This window comes from Cygnus atratus, chromosome 4, assembly GCF_013377495.2.
Source record: "Cygnus atratus isolate AKBS03 ecotype Queensland, Australia chromosome 4, CAtr_DNAZoo_HiC_assembly, whole genome shotgun sequence".
Classification (NCBI taxonomy): domain Eukaryota; kingdom Metazoa; phylum Chordata; class Aves; order Anseriformes; family Anatidae; genus Cygnus; species Cygnus atratus.
In genome coordinates, this window is record NC_066365.1 from 58,596,594 (window position 1) to 58,617,723 (window position 21,130).

A 21,130-nucleotide genomic window follows, 5' to 3' on the forward strand; every position below is an offset into this window, starting at 1 on the left:
GTAGGAGGTCTGGTACGTAAATACCTTCTTTAAATTTTAATAAACTGTTTGGATAAAAACAAATCATGGAAAGTTTATAAAGGTGGTCATTTCAGTCTCATTTTGAACTCCACCGCACAGTAAGTTTTACATTTAAGGCTTAAACAATTCAGTTAATCATGTGAATTGCTAACATGCTACATTAATATTTACATCCACTCAAAATTATATAAAATACAAGCATTTTATTATTTGAGTTCAACAGTATTGCTTAGAATTACAAAATACAGCAATGTCTGAAATACTGAAGGTTTCATAAAAGCAGCAATTTTCTCCCATTCCCAGTCTTCACTGTCCAGAAAATTACCAAAATATTTATCATGTAACATAAGCCATGGATCTAGAAGCATGACCATCAAGTCTTAAGACACAACTTAAACATAAATGAAAATTGGCAAATAAGCATGACATTGCTAAGAGTCCAATTATAAGTCTCTGTGCTCTATGTATTACAGTATTTTTTTTTTTCCAGTCAAAAAATAATAGTGTGTTTGGATAGAAATTCAGAAGGCAGACAGGCTTTGAGATGAATAGTGCTTCTGTGATTAACAGTGAAGAACCACTTTGGTGACTGATGAACACATTTATATTCATATCGAGAATCCAACCTGTAACATTGTGCAATTCTTCATAGATTCATCACAACAAAAATCTCACATTTCCCATACGTGTAATTAAATACACGAGTTCTAAAAGCTACAGGTGAAGCTTCACCCTTTGAAATGTACACTCAGTTCATTTTGTCACAGTAGAAACTGTGTGTACTTACTGGGGATGAATTTTGCTATAATTCAACTGAAAACTATTTAACCATTTTTGGTCCCCATGTGCAAAAAAAAAATCTACATGAAGCATATTTTCCCTTCTCCCTTTCTTTCACTTGTGTCTCCATAGCAGGTTTTTTATTATTATTATTTTCTTAAGTGCATGACTTTTTTCAAGTAACTAGCCTATGAAAAATCTATAAACAGCTTAAAACATCAGGAAGAAATTCCAAGGAAAAGCATTTTCACAAAGATAGCATTTTGCACTTTTTTTTTTTTAAAGAGCATATAAAAAGAAATTGATAGGGTATAGGTTCTCACATTTATACTAAACAAAAAGAATTCCTGTTGTATTCAAAAGTAGTTTCTCAGCATATGCAAACTGTGCATCTTTCCTTTAGTATTATTCAGAATACATTAATTTAGCCTATAAAAATACAGTAAGGACAAGTTCTTCTCATTCCCTGACATATGAATTCACAATTTTGACACAAAAATTGTAAACTTATTACATTCAAAATACATTTCTTAAGTCTTTTAGAATTTAAGTACTGAGGTGTCGGCAGTCGGAGTTCTTGGTATACAGCAGAAGTACATTATTGCGGAGCCTTTACACAGAAGTAGCTTACTACAGTTAGAGAAGCTTACTCTTCCCATATATTTCTGTTGCTACCAGGAGGAAAAGAAAGGCTTCCTGCTATGAAAGGTCTGTGTGAATGTGTTACTCAGATGAACAATTCGGCCCTGACTTCCAGTGCTACTTCGCTCCACAATCACACGTGGCATCTGAACAAGCTGAATGGGACTTTTTCCATCCTTTAATGCCTGAGTAAGGTTTAGTATCTAAAAGAGTAAAAGCAGGTAAGGTGAGGGCACACAAATTAATCTGTGGCTAACAGGCTTATAGGTTTAGCTGTCACTCACTTTATTCAATAACACAGTCTTCTACAGAACTGATTTATCAATTCCAAGTAGAAATACCTTATTTGGTAACATTATGACATCCAACTGCTATTTGACTATCTTACTCTTTTATTATGTTAATCCTCTTCCAATTTTTAGAAAGGATTATAGACAAATCTATAAATAAATTATTACTTCCAAAACTTCAATGCTCACTACCTACCCTGATAATTTGCTCCATGTTCAATATTATCCTTACTGTAAACTACAGCAAGTATTCAAATTCAGTTTTGCTGACATACTTGCATTAGCTGTAATCTCAACCCCTTTTTTCCCCTCTGGCACAATGTCTCTTCCCTTGTGCAACTCACCGACCTTCTGTTCATTCCACACTTCCATGGCTGAAGAACCCTGACGGAAATTCCTTAGCATGGCTTAATGCAAATCGGCTCTTCTAGAAACTCCTCTTTTCACTTACATTTCCTAAGTTCTAAGGCAATCCTCCGTAGGTCTGATTACTTGGTTGCATAATTGCTATATTCTTGAGAATTGTTTAAGTTGGGTTTGAAACTCTTCCCAGAATTTTTCCCCTGCTTCACAACAACATGCTTCTAACTACTTTCAGTTCCTCAGATTTAAAGTTGCCTGAAGCCTAACATACAAAATACATTGCCCTTTATCATTCTTACATTTAGGTTCTTCTTTTTTAACAACGTATTTTAACAGGTATTTTGGCTATCATGCCAAACAGCCTTAACTAAAGAATGCTATCTTCTTTCATAATCAATGTAGTTATCCAATTTTTCTATAAACTTACTTGAAACATGCTTTTGGTGTAAAAAAAAAAAAAAAAAAGTAAGTCTAAATATCATTGCTAGAAGGCATCATTTGCAGTGACATATTCTTGCAAAGGTAGAAAAGTTTTTTTAAAATTCTCTGCTGAAATCCCCCTCAAGAAAAACATTGGAAGAAAGGGTCCAGATTCAGCCTTTTTAGGGGGAAATTAGTTTAGACATCCTTAGCTAGATCTCTCACAGTTATAGAAATTAGCTTTTTCCCTGTAGCTTTTTCTTAAAGAACAGATTCCCTGTAGCCAATCGATTCATCACAAAAAGCCATTTAACCCAGTTTAAGATGGATGAATACTTCAGCGTGCTTCCAGCAACTGCACAAACTTCTCCAAATAATTATTTCAGAAATAACTATTAATAGTTAAATGGAATAAGGTTTGTTGGCTTTTAGCCAACACACAAAACTAACGTTAACCGAGACTATGTTTGACTAAGAACAGTAGTCTTGTGCAAGGCACTTCCTGATATAGGAAAAAAAGTCAGATTAAGCCACTCCTGGAGTTATGAATGTCTGGCTTTAAAGTACCCATGCTGAATTTAAGAATACAGGAGTCACTCTCAGTAAATTCAGGACTAAAAGGACTATTAATTCATCTAGTTGTTTTCAGAAATCACTGGTTTATGCCTAGCTTACTCCAGAATGAATTGAACTAAAGTATTAGCTAAAGCTTGTTCTCTAGCACATCACACCAATTTTAAAGCAGCAAGGAGATGGAGAAAACCTTTTCCTCCCTTGCTTCAGTGTTCTTAAAAAAAAAAGGCTTAATTGTCACCAAATTTCTAATTTGGAAATACCTGAGTTACTTTGCTAATCACTGGTTCTGACATCTGCTAGGATGAAGAAATTCTATTACCTCATTTCTTCCTTGTAAAACATTAATGAAGTTAATCCTCCAAAATTAAGTCATATTTAGTAACATACCTAAATTTCCCACCATTTTTTTCCATCCAAATTCATAACTATTCTTTGGTGGATTGTTTTTTAAAATACCTTCTAAGCATATACAGGTATGTATATCTCCATTCACTGCTCCCCCCCCTCAAAAAAGACACCAAACCTCCAATTACATTTTAGAAAATCTTTTATAAAAGAAAAAAAACAAAACAGTACATGCTGTTGTCTTGAGTAAGAACAACCTCTAGAAAGAAATTTAGTCTTAGATTAAAAGACCTTCAAGTGTCTTTCAAATGTATAGGAGTTTGTGTCCCCCCCACCCCCGAGATACAAAAATTAACATCTGAGAAGTGATGACAAATTAAATACATATATATATATTTTAAAATGCAGTCTTACCTGCCCCCTCATAACAGACATTTGGTTTTCAAAAGTAGCCTTGTCAAATCCTTTATCGGTCTTTATTAAAAACAAAAAAAGACAGTTACTATAGGAAATGACCCATTTGTTTTCAGCTGTGCATTTGGCATGCAAATTAATCAAGTTCATCTTATGCACGGTCATATTTGCCAACACAACAAATTTCAGAAGAGTCCACTTATTGCAGAAAATTTGCATATATGAAAACAAATGATTTATCATATCATAAAAGTAGAATATATCAATAAATACCACTTAAGCCGGCCAACCTATGCATTAAACGCCAGTGCTAAACTACTTGGACCCACACCTTTAATCTGCAAATGGAATACCTCTTCCTCTTCCAGTTTTATTAAATCCTTCAAATTCTACTGGGTTTAACAGAAAACCCAGAGTCACTTTGAATGCAGCTGAGTCAGATGAAAATATTAGTGGCAGCATTTCAGGATCTAGCTTTGAAGTTACTGCTGCATTTTCATTAAGTTTGAAATTACATGCTTTTTTTCCACCCCGTTCAAGTGGAATAATCCAAACGATCATGAGATACATTAGTGAATTTTACAAGTTCTCTACCAAAACACATAATTGTTTATGGAATGTTTCAGACAAGGAGATTCCATTACACGCCAATGTTGTAGCACAGTTTCAGTATCTTTAAAATAAATTTGACAAAGTTTTCACTTGAAAACTCATTTAAAATAACAATGGTCAAGATTTCAGTATCAGCTTTACACAATAAAAGTATGTAAAATTAAGTATATAGAAGGTATACAGGTACTGTAAGTTATATTACATGTAAGATTTCTTGGGCTGATACAGTTTAAGTGTATACACACTACAGAGGTATGTTAAATGGAATCCTTACAGATATTTGAGACATAAAAATTAACTAGACTTAATTACGTGATACTTAAATATATAAAAATTAATTATGTGTTCAGATGGGCTGATTAGTCACAACGGTGACAGTTTCCTCTAATTATATGAACCCATGCCAGTGTTAAAGCTGCTTCATGGCATACACAAGTTAAAATCATAAAAAGAAAAAACAGCTAATACTTGCAATGGAACAGTTAGGTACTTCAGTAATGTCAAATTCATGGCAACCTACTCACCTTAAATAGTTCATGAAGATCTTCACAAAGATCCTGTACGAAGTTCATATCAGAGATGCGAGGAAGAACTAAGTCTCTGGTCTCCTGAGAGAAGGGAACTTGTGCTTGAGGAAGCCAAGCCCAGTGAAAGGGATCTAAATGTAGGTAAAACACGTTTTCAGATTAACAGGCAAAATTAAATTTTTAAATGCTTACCACTGCTGTGTTTGCTCCTGAAAGTTTTCAGTAACACACTTTTTCACAGCATTGCCTGTTGCCCCACATACCTCATCTGGCTGCAATTACAAAAGCAACTACTTAGCTTTTTTCCAAACAGTGAAAACACATTTAAGTATTTAGTTTAAGCAATAACTAAATACTGTGAACAGAAGTAGAGGCTTTCTCCTTGTGCAGTAATGCAGTTTCCTCTGGAATAAAATAATGGCTACAATCAGAAATCTTTCAGATGTTCAATTCATACTGAAGAACAAAAAAGTACCTATTTTTAACAGACTTTTGTTTTTATTAAGATGCCTTCTTCTAAGTACACTGAGAAAAATATTCTCAACTTTTCACGTAGCTGCTATTAATCAGCTTTTTCAAGAGAAGGCAAGCATTGCCATGTTTCCTACCACCTTTAAGGGAAGGAGGCATTGCCATGTCTGCAGAACTGACTGTAGCAGAGAGATACCTTGGGACAGCAGCTATTGAGTGTCAAGATGTCTAGGACTACACAGAGCTGTGAGTGGGGTAATTAGCTAGCCTTTTACCCACAAAACTAGCCCACACTTAAGTCATAATTACCTGTTTGGCTAATAGTTCAGACAAATAATTGTAAGCCCTGCCAGGCACTTCCCTCTAAATTCTAAGTAGTCAGAGATGTTTTCAGATGCAATCTAGATTTATTAGAAACGTCAATATCCGATCTGCTTGGACATAGTATTAACTGGAGATTACTAAGCTAAAGCTGAAGACAAGTAAAAATAACATGCAGATTGTCTGCTTATTCACTTAAAACAATACCCTTAAAATACTTTTGAAATAGAAAATTTGCCATTAGAGAGACAATTTGCATATCCTTACACTCGAGTCATTTTCTATGACATTAAGAGAAAAATGTGAGAAACACTGGTATTTTTTCAGTTCCACTACCAGTTCACACACTGTTTTAAGGGTTAACAAAAACACACATTAACAAGGATGAAACCGCATATGCCACTGCAGAAATACAATTTGTTGCTAACTTTCTGAAGTAAAGTATGCAATTATTTAAAGATTCGATATATAACTACAGTGATGGATTATAATAGTAAGAAACTATGAAACCAGACTGCAAATACTTATTTAGAAGTTACTCTCCCCAAATTATTGAAGAATGCAATACTTACACGCCCTCCACTCATCAGGATGCTTAAAAGGAAAAGCTAATCCATTGTCAATTGCAGCAATTTTAATAGTAGATTCTTCAGCTACAGTCCACTGGATATCCTAGGGAAGGAATATTTCAAAGGGATGCTTATGTGCTTACAAAAATAGCGATATACATTAAAATACAAATACAAGATAAGCAGCACAGGAATAGCTGTAGAAATGTATTTAAGAAACAGCAGACAGTTTTATTACTATAGTCCAAACTAGTAAAGAAAAAAAGAACAAGAATAACTTCCAGCAGTGCTCTATTCAGACTAGTCTAATCCAAATAGCTTTTCCATTCACTTTGCCTAGAATAATTTGCAGTATCAGATTTCTTAAGACTATGTACCAGGATTAAAGCCATTTACTTAATCCCAGGCAAGAACAAGATACAGAACAGTTCAGAGTGTTTCAGAATATTTTCTTACCTTATCTGACAGATCAGGCCCATCATCTTGTTTTTCGTACCTGACTAACCAGTTATCATTACCTCTGTCTTTAAACAAGAAAATGCATGTCACAACATGTCATTTACAAAGTAACGAGCATCTAAAATTATATAGAAAGACTAATATTGTAAACTGAGGATTTACCAAAGGAGTCAGGCAAAACCGTTCACACACAACCCCTCCCCCCCAAATCAACACGTTTTACCTTTAATAAAACCTTTAAGGTAACTGATTTGCTGGAATGACTGAAAATTTACCAAGCATTCTTAACTATATATTACTTTTTTAGGTTCCCTAACTGGATGAATATACAGTAAAACATCAATAAAGAAATATCCTAGGGTGCTGGCATGCCTGAAGAACACTAAAGATGCACAGCTCAGATGAAGCAACAAAGGAAACATTTCGATAAAACTGCCTTTGCATTTCAGAGGAAAAATTAATCACCTACAAAGTCAAAAGAAGAATCTCAGCCTCTGAGTGAAAGAAACATGAACCCAGGAGTACAGAGACGCATCGCAGTTGTACTTCAGTGCCTGGTCACAATGAATACAAAGCATTTTGCACTGATGTGAAAGTGTGCTGTTAGTGGTATCCAGCTTAGCATAAAAGGAATGGTAGCTGTGGCTTCTCTTATCCTTCCTGAACCCCCATCATCTCTTACCCTAATTTGGGGAAACAAGTTAATAGCCAACTGACACAACTGAAGTGAAATGAAAGAAGTATTTGTTTTTGAACTCTTAAATTAAATAAAAACATTATTTGGATATAGTCATTCTAATATTTAATGTTGATCCAACAAAAGGTTGCTGTTGATCCAACATAAAGTTGTTTGGATTTTGTCATATTCTAACATGTAATGTTTGCATCTGAAGTTTTGTGGTTTTTAAGAAGTTTTAAATGCAGCATTCTGGCCTTCACTTGCAAGACAAACATTTGAAATGCATTAACACCTTCATTGATAGCTTTCAGTCAGCATTATTTACCATTTCTGTGTCAAGAGAATAGGGACATACTGCAGGACACTATGATACCTGTATTTCTGATGACATAATCTAAGACAACCAGTCTTTCAAACTGTGACTGGAATTCTTTCCGTGTGTTTTCAGGTAAAGGATCAGTTTCAAACTTCCTGAGCCAGTAGTCAGCTTCCTTATATCCTTCAACAAACAGCTGGAAGGAGCCAACCTGAAACATTAATGAACTGTATTTGGAAAACACTCCCACACAGGTCCATTTAAATAATTTTATCTTTAACAGAAAAATTGATGATATCCTTTCAAAGTAAAGAACACTGGAAATATTACACAGAACCACCTAGCAGGAGTCATATACACACAAAAAAAAAGATTAAGTGTTTTCTTTTTCACTCCTAAATTCTTAAAAAAAAAATCTATCATTAGAATTTTTTTTTGTTTGGTTTGTTTCTTAATGTGTTTAAGTACTCAGTGAGTTTACCAGGAACAAAGCATAGCCGGACAAACCAACATAAATGAACACCTGGTATTACGAGCAATATTTCAAGTAAAGAGGAAGAAATACAATCTATTCTCTTTCATTGGGAACAGTTGGTTCACCAGTTCATAGGAAACTCACCAAAATTTACAGCAGAAAAATCTTCCTCTCTGAAAAGCTTGTATGTTCATTGATGAGACCAGCAGCTTTGGTTACTTTTTTTTCCAAGACAGATACTTTTTGCATGAAATGCCTGAAATACATTTCCCAAGAGTCCAAGGAATAAAACTACAGACTGAATAGACTCCATATGTGTGGGCAACAGCAAAGATGCTCAAGATTAAAATTGAAAAGAGGGATTATATTTGAGACATAAAATGCAGATAGATGCACACATGCTGAGATGTGGATGAATATACAGTGTGTCGAGTAACCATGCTGATACCAGCTTGCATAACATGTGTCACATGAATCAAAATTGCTTGAAACGACAAGTACCAGAGCTATACATAATCTATGTTTTTAAAGATTAGGAGTAGGCACTGTGGTGAGGTTCTGGGGATACAAGAAAGATGAGAAGTTTTTGTCAGTGAAGTAATGTACACAAGAAGGAAGGTAGGATGAACGTAACAATAGGATTCCTGAAAGAAGAAAAACAAATAGAAGGGAGAGAAAGATTTAGGAAATATGAAAGAATTAGATAAATACCAATGGGAGAAACAATTATGCAATATAAAAAAAGACACTGAAGGGAATGTCACTAAACAGTCAAGAAAAGCAGAAAGAGGGAGGTACAATATTTTAATGTGCTTTTCTCCTCCAACAGAAAAGCTAGCCTGCAAACTGATATAAAAACGGTTAGATCATAAATATAGTCTAAGAGAAGAAATGCTGTAAGTGTGGTCAGATTTTGCCTAGTAACAGTTATATCAACCATCAATCATTCAGAAATAATTTTTAAATAGGCAACAAGCTTTTTCTTCTACTGTTGAAGGTTTTTTTTTATTATTCAAGGTTTTGCAATGAGTAAGGAAACACACAGATCACTTATCTTTAATCTTACCTTAGGAGGTAGTCCAATTCGATTAAATTTTTTACCAACTTTTGGCACTTTCTCTAAAGCGTATTTTTTTCCTCTTGACTTTGCACGATCTATTGCACTGTAATTAAAGGTCTCACTGACAAGCCAGACAACCTTAAAATATGAAAACATACCCATTACAAATGTTAAAAACACAGCACAGTTCTTTATCATTTTATTTACAGATTAACAGAAAATTTTATGCTCAGTTGCAAAGAAAGCAAAAAGGAAGCATCAGGCATTTCCAACAGGCAAGTTTTATAGGAAAAGGTGAATATTTGCGATTTTACATATCCCAAACAGAAATGTGATGAAATACATTTAAATTGGAATCTTTATATGCTGCCTTTTGCAATCCTGATGCTTCACACCAAATTACAAAGCACAAAAATAGAAGAAAATACTAACAGCTAAAGTAGTTCAAAAAAAAAAAGAAGAATTAAGCTCTCAGACTTACCCTGTAAAACAAAAAACATACAGTCACTGTTTCTACGCTAAACCACTGTGCACTAGGACTTGCAATAGCCTGTAATTGACTCAGGGCTAATGCATGATACACAAAGATGTCTTCACAACCACAGTCCAGAGACTGACACATCTGTGACTGTATATTTGCATTCAATAATTTATATATTTGAACTTTTACCTTAGTTTTGGGTACAACTCCTAGCCCCAGCTTGTCATCTACAAGATAGGCACCAGCTTCAGAGAGATATCCCTGATTTGGAACGAGGCAGCCTCTGCCAAAGCAGCAAGGACAACAAATCTTGTGAAAATATTTGGTCCATTTTGGATTTAGATGTCCATAAGGCTCTTCAGATTTTGGTTTGAATACTCCAATAGTTTTCTAGGATAAATAATATAAAACTAAACTATGAATGCTTTAAGTTGCAAAATATTAACCAATACTTTCAGTTAAATAGTTTCCAAAATAATTTTAAATACTAACCATTGCATTTTACAATTGCTCTTTTTAGATAACATCATAAAACTATATCTAACAAAAGATATATAAAAAGATAATAATATAGATCTAATATATAATAAAAAGATAATAATAATAGATCTAATAAAAGATATATCTAATAGATGCATCACTGAACGCTTTTCTAGAAGTAGCACAAATTCAAATTAAACTCTTCATAACAGAAAATCAAAATCAGCTAACACTTACTAGTTTTACAAAATTAAAAAGGACTGCATTTTAGAATAGAAAAGAGCTTTTAAAAGTAGCTTCAAAAAGCAGTTTCAGCCTGATTGATTGATTAGATATTCCAGACAGAGACAAAATGGTTCCAGGAAAGCAACAAATATACAGAATGCAAATAATCAAGTGTTACATTTTATATTTTGTATTCATTTATTGCTTTTAGTGAGAATAGATCAAAATAAAAAACTGCACTTTGCAATTCCAAAGAGTGGTGTAATTTACTACTGCTGTAGATTCCTTGCCTCAAAGCTGACAATTCATACTATCAGCCACTATTTTCATTGGAGACATTGAGCCAAAGCTTAAAATTACTCAAAGTACCGTGTTCAATTTTGGACATTATGCTTCAAGAAATCTGTGAAGTAACTGGAGAAAATTGAAAAAAACAATGAGCATAAGCAGAAAAATGTGAATAATGAAAGCTTGTATGAACTGAGATTGTTTAGTCTAAAGAACAGAAAACGAGACACAAAATGAACCATGCAACAGCTTGCTATAGAGAAACAAATAACACATTTACTGTTAATGAAACAAGAAACCATATGCTTAAAAGCCAGCAGATAAAATACAAAGCAAAACTCTTTTGAACCAGACTAGAACAAACTCCTGGGTTGTGCTGTCTCCAAAACAGGATGCCACTAAGAACATGTTAGCCATGCATTCATCAGGAATCCTGTTAATGCCTGTGCTGTAAAGCACGATTGTCTTAAAGAGATGATTTCTCAAGGTGCCTCCTACACATGAGTCTATATTTGTTAACCTCAAACCGCAAGATTCTTATTACACTGAAATATATAACCTTCCAATTACGTGTGATAAACTCTAGCCTAATGGTCCCATCCAACAAATATTGAAAACAACCATTTAAAATATTTTCACATATTAATTTTTCTGAATCTTTACCAAAAAAAAAGTGACTCTCTCAATAAACCAAACACGGATGGTAGCCATACCACAGTTTTCGTAGCTGTTTTACACTACAAGTCATAAATAAGTTTGCTGCCTGTCAGAAACTAGCATCCTTTTCCATGAACTGCCAGTTCTGCTAGATTATGGAGATGAACTAGCTAGTTGTTCTGGACCTGCCTTTAATCCCGCTTTGGACAAAATTAGCTACAGGGAATTTGCTTCATTCCATTTGTAAACAGTACACAAGCCACCAGACACTAGTACAGCACCTGTCCTGCCCATCCGGTTGGAGTCATCCCATCAACACCAGAACAAAGAAGTTACAAAATATCACTATTTGCATTCATCCTATAAAATAAAGCTTCCTATCGAGAGGAAACACAGTGACAAAAGTTCTCTTATGTTTTCAACATGCTGCTATCTGCGATTCAAAGAGTATCTTCAGAATCGCAAGAAATTCTATGCAAGGGAACATTTATTATTCAATTTAGGCCTCCACAAAAGGCTTTTATGTTTACAATAAGCATTCTCTGTGACATGACAGTCCGGGATGCAAACCTATGTTCTCTGCACATAATACATCAGTAATTGGCCTTTTTAAAAAGTCACAATGCTTTGGAAACTGAATGTACTTGGTATACTGCTTCAGTCAAAACCCCAACGTTAGGTTTAGAATTGTTAAGAAGTTATTTAAATATTCCTGTTGAATCACACGTACCTGCCTGCTCAAAACAAAGCTAGCAGCTTTCTGTTTCCCAGAGACGCAGTGGTGTATGTGGCAGTATATGCCAAGCCATTCATATCTCCTTTCTGAGTCACTCTCTGGGTAACACTTCCCGCAAAGTGAACGTTCCAAGAAGGAGCTTAGCTCGTTCCAGTACTCGCCTGGACCACACTGTGCTGTAGCATCAAATCGAGATATGGTTTTCAAGTTTTCCCTGAAGTTTGAGCCATGATAAATTTTTCAGAGCCACTGATGTTGAGGACCAGAGTCAAACCAGACAGCTCAGTAAGTAGACAGGCCAGCCTTCATTGTGCAAGCCGAAACCAATTTCTAGACAGGCTCCATTGACATTACCAGTTAGCCAAGAGCTGGACGGTCAAAAACACCTTGCAGAAGAGTTTGTGTTTGCAGCAGACGATGTCTTTTTCTTCCCTGGTTACACAGTGAGCAACGAATGCAGAAATATTCATCATTTCAGCAAGAGTGCTGCTCAAGTACCGAACTGCTGCTTATCAGTATAGAACTATGCCAATAAAATACACAAAGGTGATAATTTTAATTAGACAAATTTAGTTTTATATTTCTGGAAGAATCAAATCAGTAAGATGACCTAGTGGCAACGTCTTAGCTCTAAGCTGGTATTAGTGTGGGTAAACACTGCAGAAGCTGACCAGTAAGAAGGCTGAGTGCGTCTTTTAATAAGCTCTTTCCCACATAACGAGAAGATTACTCGAGACGAGTAGGAGAAAGCAAGTCACAAAACTGGTCTGAAGTAGGATGATGCAACACTCCGTCAAACAGGACGTGAAATCCATTCTACAAATGGGAGTCACAGTAGTGGCAAAATGATATTTTTTAATCAGACCTTTAATGCGGATAACAGATTTAGATAAGGTCTAGGCACGAAGAACAAAAGCAAAATTCAAAGTAAGCTAGGAATTCAGTATTATTCTCAGTCACGGTAGTAAATACTTTCATATTTTGCAATGAAAGCTTTCTGGCCTCCATTAAAAAAAAATCACCAAATTTTTAGTTTAAGTCTTCCCTTCTCCTAGACACATTCAAATCAATGACCTGCATGGAGTGGGGAGAGGTGAGCAAGTCACTCCTGGGAACAAAACCAACACCTCACTGCAAAACAGAAATGAAACCAACCGAATCACCACATAAGAAACAAAGAAACAAGGTGCTCCATCCGTAATACTATGGTTACAAAAATGACGCGTAAGTTCTCATTAGCCCCTGGACACTGTGAGCCTCAAGCATCTCCTCAAAGATATTTACACACATGGAGATACACAACAAGAATGACTTTTCTAGCCCTCTTGGCCCTAACTTTCAAAGAATAAGACACTTTGCACAGCATTAAGAAAACTCCACTTAAGCAGTTTGAAAGCATTTTTAGCATAACACTGTAGAAGCAAGTTAAGCAATAAATTCTTTAAAAGTATTAGACAAGCATCTGCTTCCTTACTTGATTAATATACACCAGAAAAAAATTCTAAGATGTAATAAGCGCATATATTAAATATACAAGCTGAAAATTGACAAAGAACTAAACTAATGAAGTAGAGAAGGGACTTGAAGTTAAAAAACTAATGAAACTGAACAAGCGTTCATAAAAACAGCATTCTAGGCATAAGCAAGAATCCCATAAACTGATTAGAGAAAAAAATGTTTTATTCTTCCAATTTCAAAAAGAGAGACCTCCTCCTTCCCAACCTACTTAGGCCCTCCTCCAGGAGGATGAGGGGGCTCATTGCTAACACATGTTCCTGGAACACAAGAGCCTGAACTGTAACATGCAGTTCTTGGATTTTCTAGAGGTAGTTCTACCACTATACATTAGCAATAAGTTTAGAATGAGAACACAACATAAGTTATTCACGTATTTATTTGAATTAAGTCAGGCAATCACCGACTCAAAAGCGTAAATGTCATCATTGGTAATCTGGCATTAAAACAAGCTGGACATCTATGAAAAGTAAGTGGCAGAACAGGAATATATTCTGTACTGACCAACAATATGAATAAAAACTAAACCAAAAATAAAGATAATCCCTAAACAAATGGGAAATGACCTTTTTGGAGATGCAGGAAGTGACCTCGAAGGCGTTCTGAAAACCTAGGCACTTGAAGTGTTACAGTTTCCATGTCCACCTTGACTAAGATCTTCAGAATTAACAAACACCTACATCTATCTAAGACCAAAGATTGTTGATGGAACTTAAAATAAAATTGGATAAAACAAATCAACAAAGGTATAGGGAACGGTCTTTTTGGTATTTGCTGAAAACGTTTTGGAGTCCTCCACTCTTTGGAGCAGGTCCGTAAGCAAAGTATTTCGGATTTAAAGAGAACAGTGTGAAAGTATGTCTGAAGTGTGAAGAAGTACGTCATCTTATTAAAGAATTCTACCCAAATGTTACTTTTCAAGCAGTCTGTTCAGGCAACTAACTTCTTTGTCACCTCTTTGATGGTACCATACCTATTTCAGGTACCATTTAGTACTAAGGGAAAGAAAGGGAAACAAAAACTACCAAGTTAAGATTTAGCAGACAAGTATAAGTAAAAAGGCAGATTTGGTTGTATCACTCATCTTGCCAGTCTACCAATCATATAGGAGCAAAGAAACAAAACCATCTTAAATATAAGACAATCTACAAAGAAGAGATAAAAACATAGAAGGCTTGCTAAAGAACTCTAAACAGCACCCAAATCAGAAGCTCGGTTGTTTCAAAACAAAATCCATAGAAGTATACAGAGAACAAAATGTTAGATTCTGCACAAAAAAAAAAATCCCTGAATTGTTTTCAGAGGTTAAAGACACCCTTTTATTTCCTCCATATTTCTCTGGTGCGGATCATCCAAATCATGATAAAACTGCAACAGAGAAACGACAGTTATTTACATTTCTAACATCTTGCAGCATAAGTGAAGTCCAAATATTTACTTGTGTTGACTTTTCCAACACAGATTTTGGCATACCATAAAGTATTAAGGAACTTAGGTAAAAGGCTTTCAATTCAAAGGGAATTTATAAGTTTCATTTTAAATTAATTGTTAGAGTCTCTGAATTTGAAATAATTTTGCTCACCCCTTTTGGGTCCTTAGCAAAGTAGCTCCCACTGGATCCTTGAGAGATTCTTTCTGGGAAAACTCCACACTCTATAGCTTGCTCTGCTCTCAGAATGATTTCTGCAAATTCTGGATCATCTAAAAACGTATTCATATCAACAGCGTGTCCTGTATGCCCTGAAAAATAAGGAAATAAGCAATTTTAAGTGCAATTTGTACTAAGAATTAATAACAACGTAAGTAAACACATAGAAGAACTAATAGCTTTCCCTGCTAATGCTTTGTCAATAGCAGGCTGAAAAATCCAGCCCATTAAATCAGTGCAAGTTTGCCCACTGATCTACCCACATCTAATAAACCTCAGCCAGATCTACAACACTTTTACAACATTTGAGACTACCCTTGCGAAGTGTTTATACTTTCCAATGATTTTTTAAAGATTTATTTACATAATGAAGCCTAAAAAAATAAGACAAAAATCAAAAATACCCATAAAAGATACATGAATGCACTAAAGATTTACATATCACTTTTATTAAGATTCCTGTTCCTTTGTAGAAAAAGCTAACAAAGTAAACTTGTCCATTATCCACTACTAGGATGGTATCACATTATTCAGCTCACAGCCTGGCTAGCATGTTCACTAACTGCTCCTAAGACAGAACAATGCTATTCACAAAGCAGTATGCTACACATAGAGCTGACAAGTGGCATCCACATCCGAATCACGCATGGCATGCCATCACCATTCCAGCATGAAAGCACTACCACTTGTAGAACTTCTTCACACACTGACAAAAAGATCAGCTCTATGTAGACAAGGGACATTTAGAAAATTAACTAGAAAAGCAGTTGGCAGGTGTTAATACTTGCGTTACTCTTCAAACGTCTTCCAATTTTTTTGTGTGCAAGTTTTTAAACTGAAGATTTCTGCAACATATCTTTAGGCTAGCTTTCTCAGAGGTCAGTTTTTAGTTCCTTGACATTAACTCCAGAACCTGTAACCATAAGAATCCTTACTGTCTCGGGGAATATATTCTTCAGTCATGTGTCTTCTTAAATTAAATATAACTGCAGGAAGAATGTATTAAATTAAAAATAAAATATTATGCTGTATGCTCAGGAAAGAAATATTTGAAACACAGGATTTGTTCGTGTTGCTACTGTGCTACTAGAAAGCCATCACTACGGCGACGGGGGCGTACAAAAACATATGGCTGAAAACAAGGATGTTGGCAGTTTTAAGAAGTTTCCTTTCAGTTTGCCAACAGTCCCCAAGTGAAAATATGTCGCTTTATTCAGAACTGGTGTCTGTTGAAAGTGGAAGGGTCTTCCAAGTTGGTTTCCTTCTTCAAAGATTAAAATAATCAAATTTTCCACTGTGAAAACGTGTAACATTCACTTCTTGTTTCTAGCACAGTCTCTGAACTTAAAGTTGTTCAAGGTTCTTCTTGCAACAGCTGTGAAAATGACTCTTGTGAGTAAACCCCCAACCGGGAGACCAGGGCTCACCCCCACAGTCTAACTGTCCATCTAACTTTTCTCAAGTTAGTTCACACGAGGTCTGAGGCTGTGAAGCTGCTGTGTTTGAACGAAGAAGACATCCCAAGGACACCAGGGCTGTCACCCAAGTGTACACCTCAACCTGTTCTTCCATCAAGTTAGCAATGACATAAACTAAACCAATATATTTTGTCAGTGTAGCATGACAATTCCTGTAACACTAAACTTCCTTTACACTCTTTTAACATTAGTAAGGGTTGTCCCTTCAACCAATTCCATCTCTTCCTATGCATGTTCTGACCATAATTGTATTATGAGAACAGTCTCAGTGTTGTAATAATCATGAATAACACCTGGTGCATTTGTTCCACGTGACCCAGGGAACAGCAGGAAAGACTCCTGCACCTACAAGTGTCTGACAGACAGAAAAGGCAAGGACAGGGAAACGAGACTGAGAGAAAAGATGCTGCTCTGAGATTTTCTTACATGGTCTTGGGCAGATCCCAAGAGCTCTGCATTCACCATCTTTATTGCCCCAGCAGGGCAAGACACATGGCTCTCGTCTCCACTCTGAAGCATTAAGTAATATTTTTTTCTTTTTTTTTTTTCCTTACGTTTAAACACGTTATGCTAGCAAAAACTCCCTATGGCTACCAAGGAAAAGTTACTAGCATAATTTATTTTGCTCAGATTGGTGGGGAAGGGTTGGTTGGCTGTTTTTACAATGAACTACTCTTGAAAAATAGACTTTTTTTTTAAACCTGTCTCTGGCAAGAAATCTTATTGTATAATTAGAACAACAAATGCTAGTCAGTGCCACAAACCCTTCTTAGAAGAGCTAACCCCTAGGTGCGCATCTGTTTGCAAAGCCATAGGGAAGCAGAAAGCTTGAAAGTCTGAGGAGAAGCAGCAAACAACGGTTGTGTAGGTTATCACCTGGCACAAATACTTAACGTTGGACAACAGCCGTGCTTATGCTTTCCAGTTTCATAACTGAGCCCGCGCGTTTCTGGGTTTTTAGCCCCGCATTCCTCTCCCTCTTCGAGATGGGATTTGGAGACACGGCAAGCAGAGAAATTCACGGAAGACAAATATCGGAAGGGTCCCGGGGCCGCCCGCAGCCCCCGCTGGGTGCCGGCACGTACCTGCGGCGCGGCGGGGCTCCCTGCCCCAGGAGGGCCGCAGGAGGGGCTCCTCCTCGCCATCCCCCTCAGCGCCTTCCTCCTCCTCCTCCTCCTCCTCCTCCTCGTCCTCCCGCGGCTCGCCGCGCAGCCTGACGGCCCCGCCGGGCGCTGCTCTGACTACCGCTGGCGGCCCGGCGTGAGGCGGCGGCTCGGCGAGGCGCAGCAGCGGCTCCTCGGGCTCCGCCATGAGGGGACGGGGACGGGGGAGGCGCCGCCGGGCTCAGGCCCCTCCGCCGCGCCCCATGGCGGCCTCGCCGCCACCGCCGGGCCCGCCGCCGCGCCGCGCATGCGCGCTGCCCGCCCCCGCCGCCTGAGGGGGCTGAGGGCGGCTGCGGGAGCCCCCTGGGGCCGCCTCAAGGCCCGGGGGTCGCGGGTGGTGAAACAGTGCTCGGAAAACCGTGTGGGGACGGGGAGGGTCCCGCTGTAGGTTATCTGGAGGGGGGAGCTGTCCGCAGGGTGCTGGGGCAGCGGCAGGTGCCAGGGAAACGGCGCTGTGAGGCAGCGCGGGGTGGTGGGCTGCAGCGCGGCGCGGTGCTCCTCGGGGAAATCGCACCTGCCGGCCTCAAAACGCTGGTCACGCAACAAAACAGCCCTGAGACGTCTCCTTTAGCTCCAAATCCGAAGCTGGATTGGTTCCTGGACACCAATTCCCGCTCCCCAGCTCCTCTCCCACCTTACAAGATGTTCTGCACAGGCCACAGAGTGCAACTTCCAAAGGGAAGCAGAAAAGCAATGAGGGAAAACAACACCAGCATAATTGTTTGCACCTTCCCACAACGCTTCTGTCATGCTCTAACTGGAAGAATTCAGTAAAGTATTCACTGAAGTGAAACCCATCAGACTGCACCAGACTGTGACCTGGACGCAGCCTCATGCATTTCCTTATACAAGGGCACTCTTTCCTCAGCACAGCACTCAGAGGCATTAGTGAAATAAGACACAAAAATACATACTTGGAGTACCTTTACAGAACTGAGATTCTGGGCTGTACCAGGAGCGAGGCAGTTCTCAGCTACAACAATTGTGTGCATTTATTATTCATTATTCTCATAATTATTCATGTCATAATGATTCATTCTGTACATTACCTGGATCATGGAAAGAAAATTACTTTGCTCGGTTACTAACAAAATAAAGCCTCGCTGAAATACTTCACTTGTGTTTGTTTTGTCTCAGGTTACCTGTCAGCCAGTGGACTTTGGAACAAAGTTGGGTTGTTTAGTTATGTAATTATTAGTATCTGTAACATTTGTTAAAATCTGTTCACATTTACATTTCTGTTTCCATTCCTCTCTATTAAAAATGAACATATTCAGTCAATTGTGACTCCAAATGAATAGGCATTTTATGCCCAGTAAACAAGTATATGAAGTATACAACAACTGGATGGAATGTGCAGTGCAGAAAATTATCCTGCTTATTTCCTGCGTGAAGCAAACAAAAAGGTCAGACTAAAATGAGAGACCTCTTAACATTTTGCTCAGCAGATCACTATGGAAGAATGCATCTCCCTTTAGCTACAGTAGTTATGGGTGAGTTGTTAGCATTGTGTTAAACAGCTCACCCATGGGTTTCTAAAAGATTTGAGAGTTAGTTCTTTTGAATAAGGTAAACAAGAAATAACTCATCAGTTATTTCTTCTGCTTTAGGAATCCATCTACACATGCTAGTGTACGTGTACACACACTTAACGCTTACTTTTGATCTATTGTAATGAGAATTCTGTAACTTGCCCATGTTTTGATCTCAAGAAGCCTTTACATTGCCTCCGTCTTCAATGGTTCAGAGTTCAAATGTTACAACAGCTCATCATTCAACAAAATACACATCACCATAATAGTTATTAACAAACAATTATTTTTAAATCTGAGTAGGTAATACTCTCAGTTAGCTACCTGGACTAAAATTACTAACAATTAGAGCATGCAAATAAGTTTGATCATTTTCCTCATGCTGACACTTTTGCCTCTATCATTCTAGCCCACAGTCCGCCTTCTCATTTGTTTATAATATCAGTCTGAGCACCACGTCAAAACATTGGAACGGGACAAACAGAAAAAAAAACCAACAGGGAATACATGCACAAAGTGCACTTTTTGCTTTAGGTGAGCGCCCTCTTGTGATCCTTTCAAATAAAGAACAAGCCGAATAGTTCTGTTTCTAAAATAACATCAATACAATGCCTCGTAACAGTCCAGATGCAGAATGACTATGGAGACTAAGAAGCAGCACAATTCACTTTGCAAAGCTCTTTTATGCTGAAAAGGGTAAGAAACTGTGTTAATCATAGTCTCATCTGACAATTCAAACAGGCGTGTAAGATTACTCAGCCAAAACACCTGACAGATCCTAATCAGGGTAATTAAACATACAGAATCAAGACGGTGACTGTGTACTTTTCTCATGTTATTTAGCCACCTGAGCTTAAAAGTGTAAAACGGAAGAATCTGATAAGACTTCATTAACAAATTCAGTTGACCAGGCATGGGCTGGTTAATATGAAGCCCTGGAACAAACACTCTTGTGTGTTTAATGCGGCTCTTCGTTTTTTTGCATGCTAGCCACTGGTTATTTCAGCACAGCAAAGGGCAACCTGCCAGCCCCCATGGAGTGACGAGTACAAGGGTGGGAAGGTTTCTGCCTGCTCAGGCTTCGCTGGCAATTCCTAGCAAAGATGCAAGGCCTGTCCCAGGTTTCCTACTGGCCTGTCTATTTTCCCAAATAACACAAAAAGGACACAAATGGGATCTTCCCCAGCAGCACGTCTCCCTACCTGTCACGCAATTTTTGCTTTTTTTTGCTGAGCTACCTGGCTCGGGTAGGCCAAGCCTGAATTTGGCTGAGTACACCACCTTTATTTACCACAGACAGCTCAACTTTGCTCGCAGAAACCTCCTGAGGAGCAAAAGGGTCTTCTTACCCTGAGAGGCACCCGAAGGGGGCGTTACGTGGCTGTTCTCTACCGCTAAACTTTTGGGGGAAGCACGCCCCAGCCAGCTCTCCGCGGCCAACAAGTCTACGTCCCTCGGGGCTCGCTCCCTGAGGGCAGGGCAGCCGCCGGCCGCCACCCCGGTCCTCAGAGGAGCCGAGGAGGCGAAATGGAGGCCCGCAGCGGCGCGGAGCAGCCCGACACCTCTCGGCGGCACCCGGAACGGGCC

At 37.9% G+C, this 21,130-nt stretch overlaps 1 protein-coding gene across 1 annotated transcript; it reads right to left on the reverse strand.

Annotated features, from left to right (window-relative positions):
* Positions 1 to 204: 204 nt before the first annotated feature.
* PI4K2B (phosphatidylinositol 4-kinase type 2 beta) lies at positions 205 to 18,202 on the reverse strand. The gene is made up of 10 exons (XM_035547113.2): positions 17,934 to 18,202; positions 15,305 to 15,462; positions 10,011 to 10,211; positions 9,347 to 9,478; positions 7,863 to 8,016; positions 6,808 to 6,875; positions 6,355 to 6,454; positions 4,988 to 5,121; positions 3,852 to 3,911; positions 205 to 1,646 (listed from the first exon to the last, which is right to left on the reverse strand). Exons 1-10 carry the CDS (start codon positions 18,157 to 18,159, stop codon positions 1,473 to 1,475), a joined length of 1,407 nt encoding a protein of 468 aa, XP_035403006.1. The 5' UTR covers positions 18,160 to 18,202; the 3' UTR covers positions 205 to 1,472.
* Between the last annotated feature and the right edge of the window lie 2,928 nt (positions 18,203 to 21,130).

Excerpts from the sequence above, each read along its gene's own strand:
- PI4K2B (XM_035547113.2), bottom strand. The coding sequence starts at position 18,159 with ATGGCGGAGCCCGAGGAGCCGCTGCTGCGCCTCGCCGAGCCGCCGCCT. Across the intron at positions 15,463-17,933 it reads GGAGCCCCGCCGCGCCGCAG|GGCATACAGGACACGCTGTT; the intron begins GTACGTGCCGGC and ends CTTATTTTTCAG. Across the intron at positions 6,455-6,807 it reads GGCCTGATCTGTCAGATAAG|GATATCCAGTGGACTGTAGC; the intron begins GTAAGAAAATAT and ends TTCCTTCCCTAG.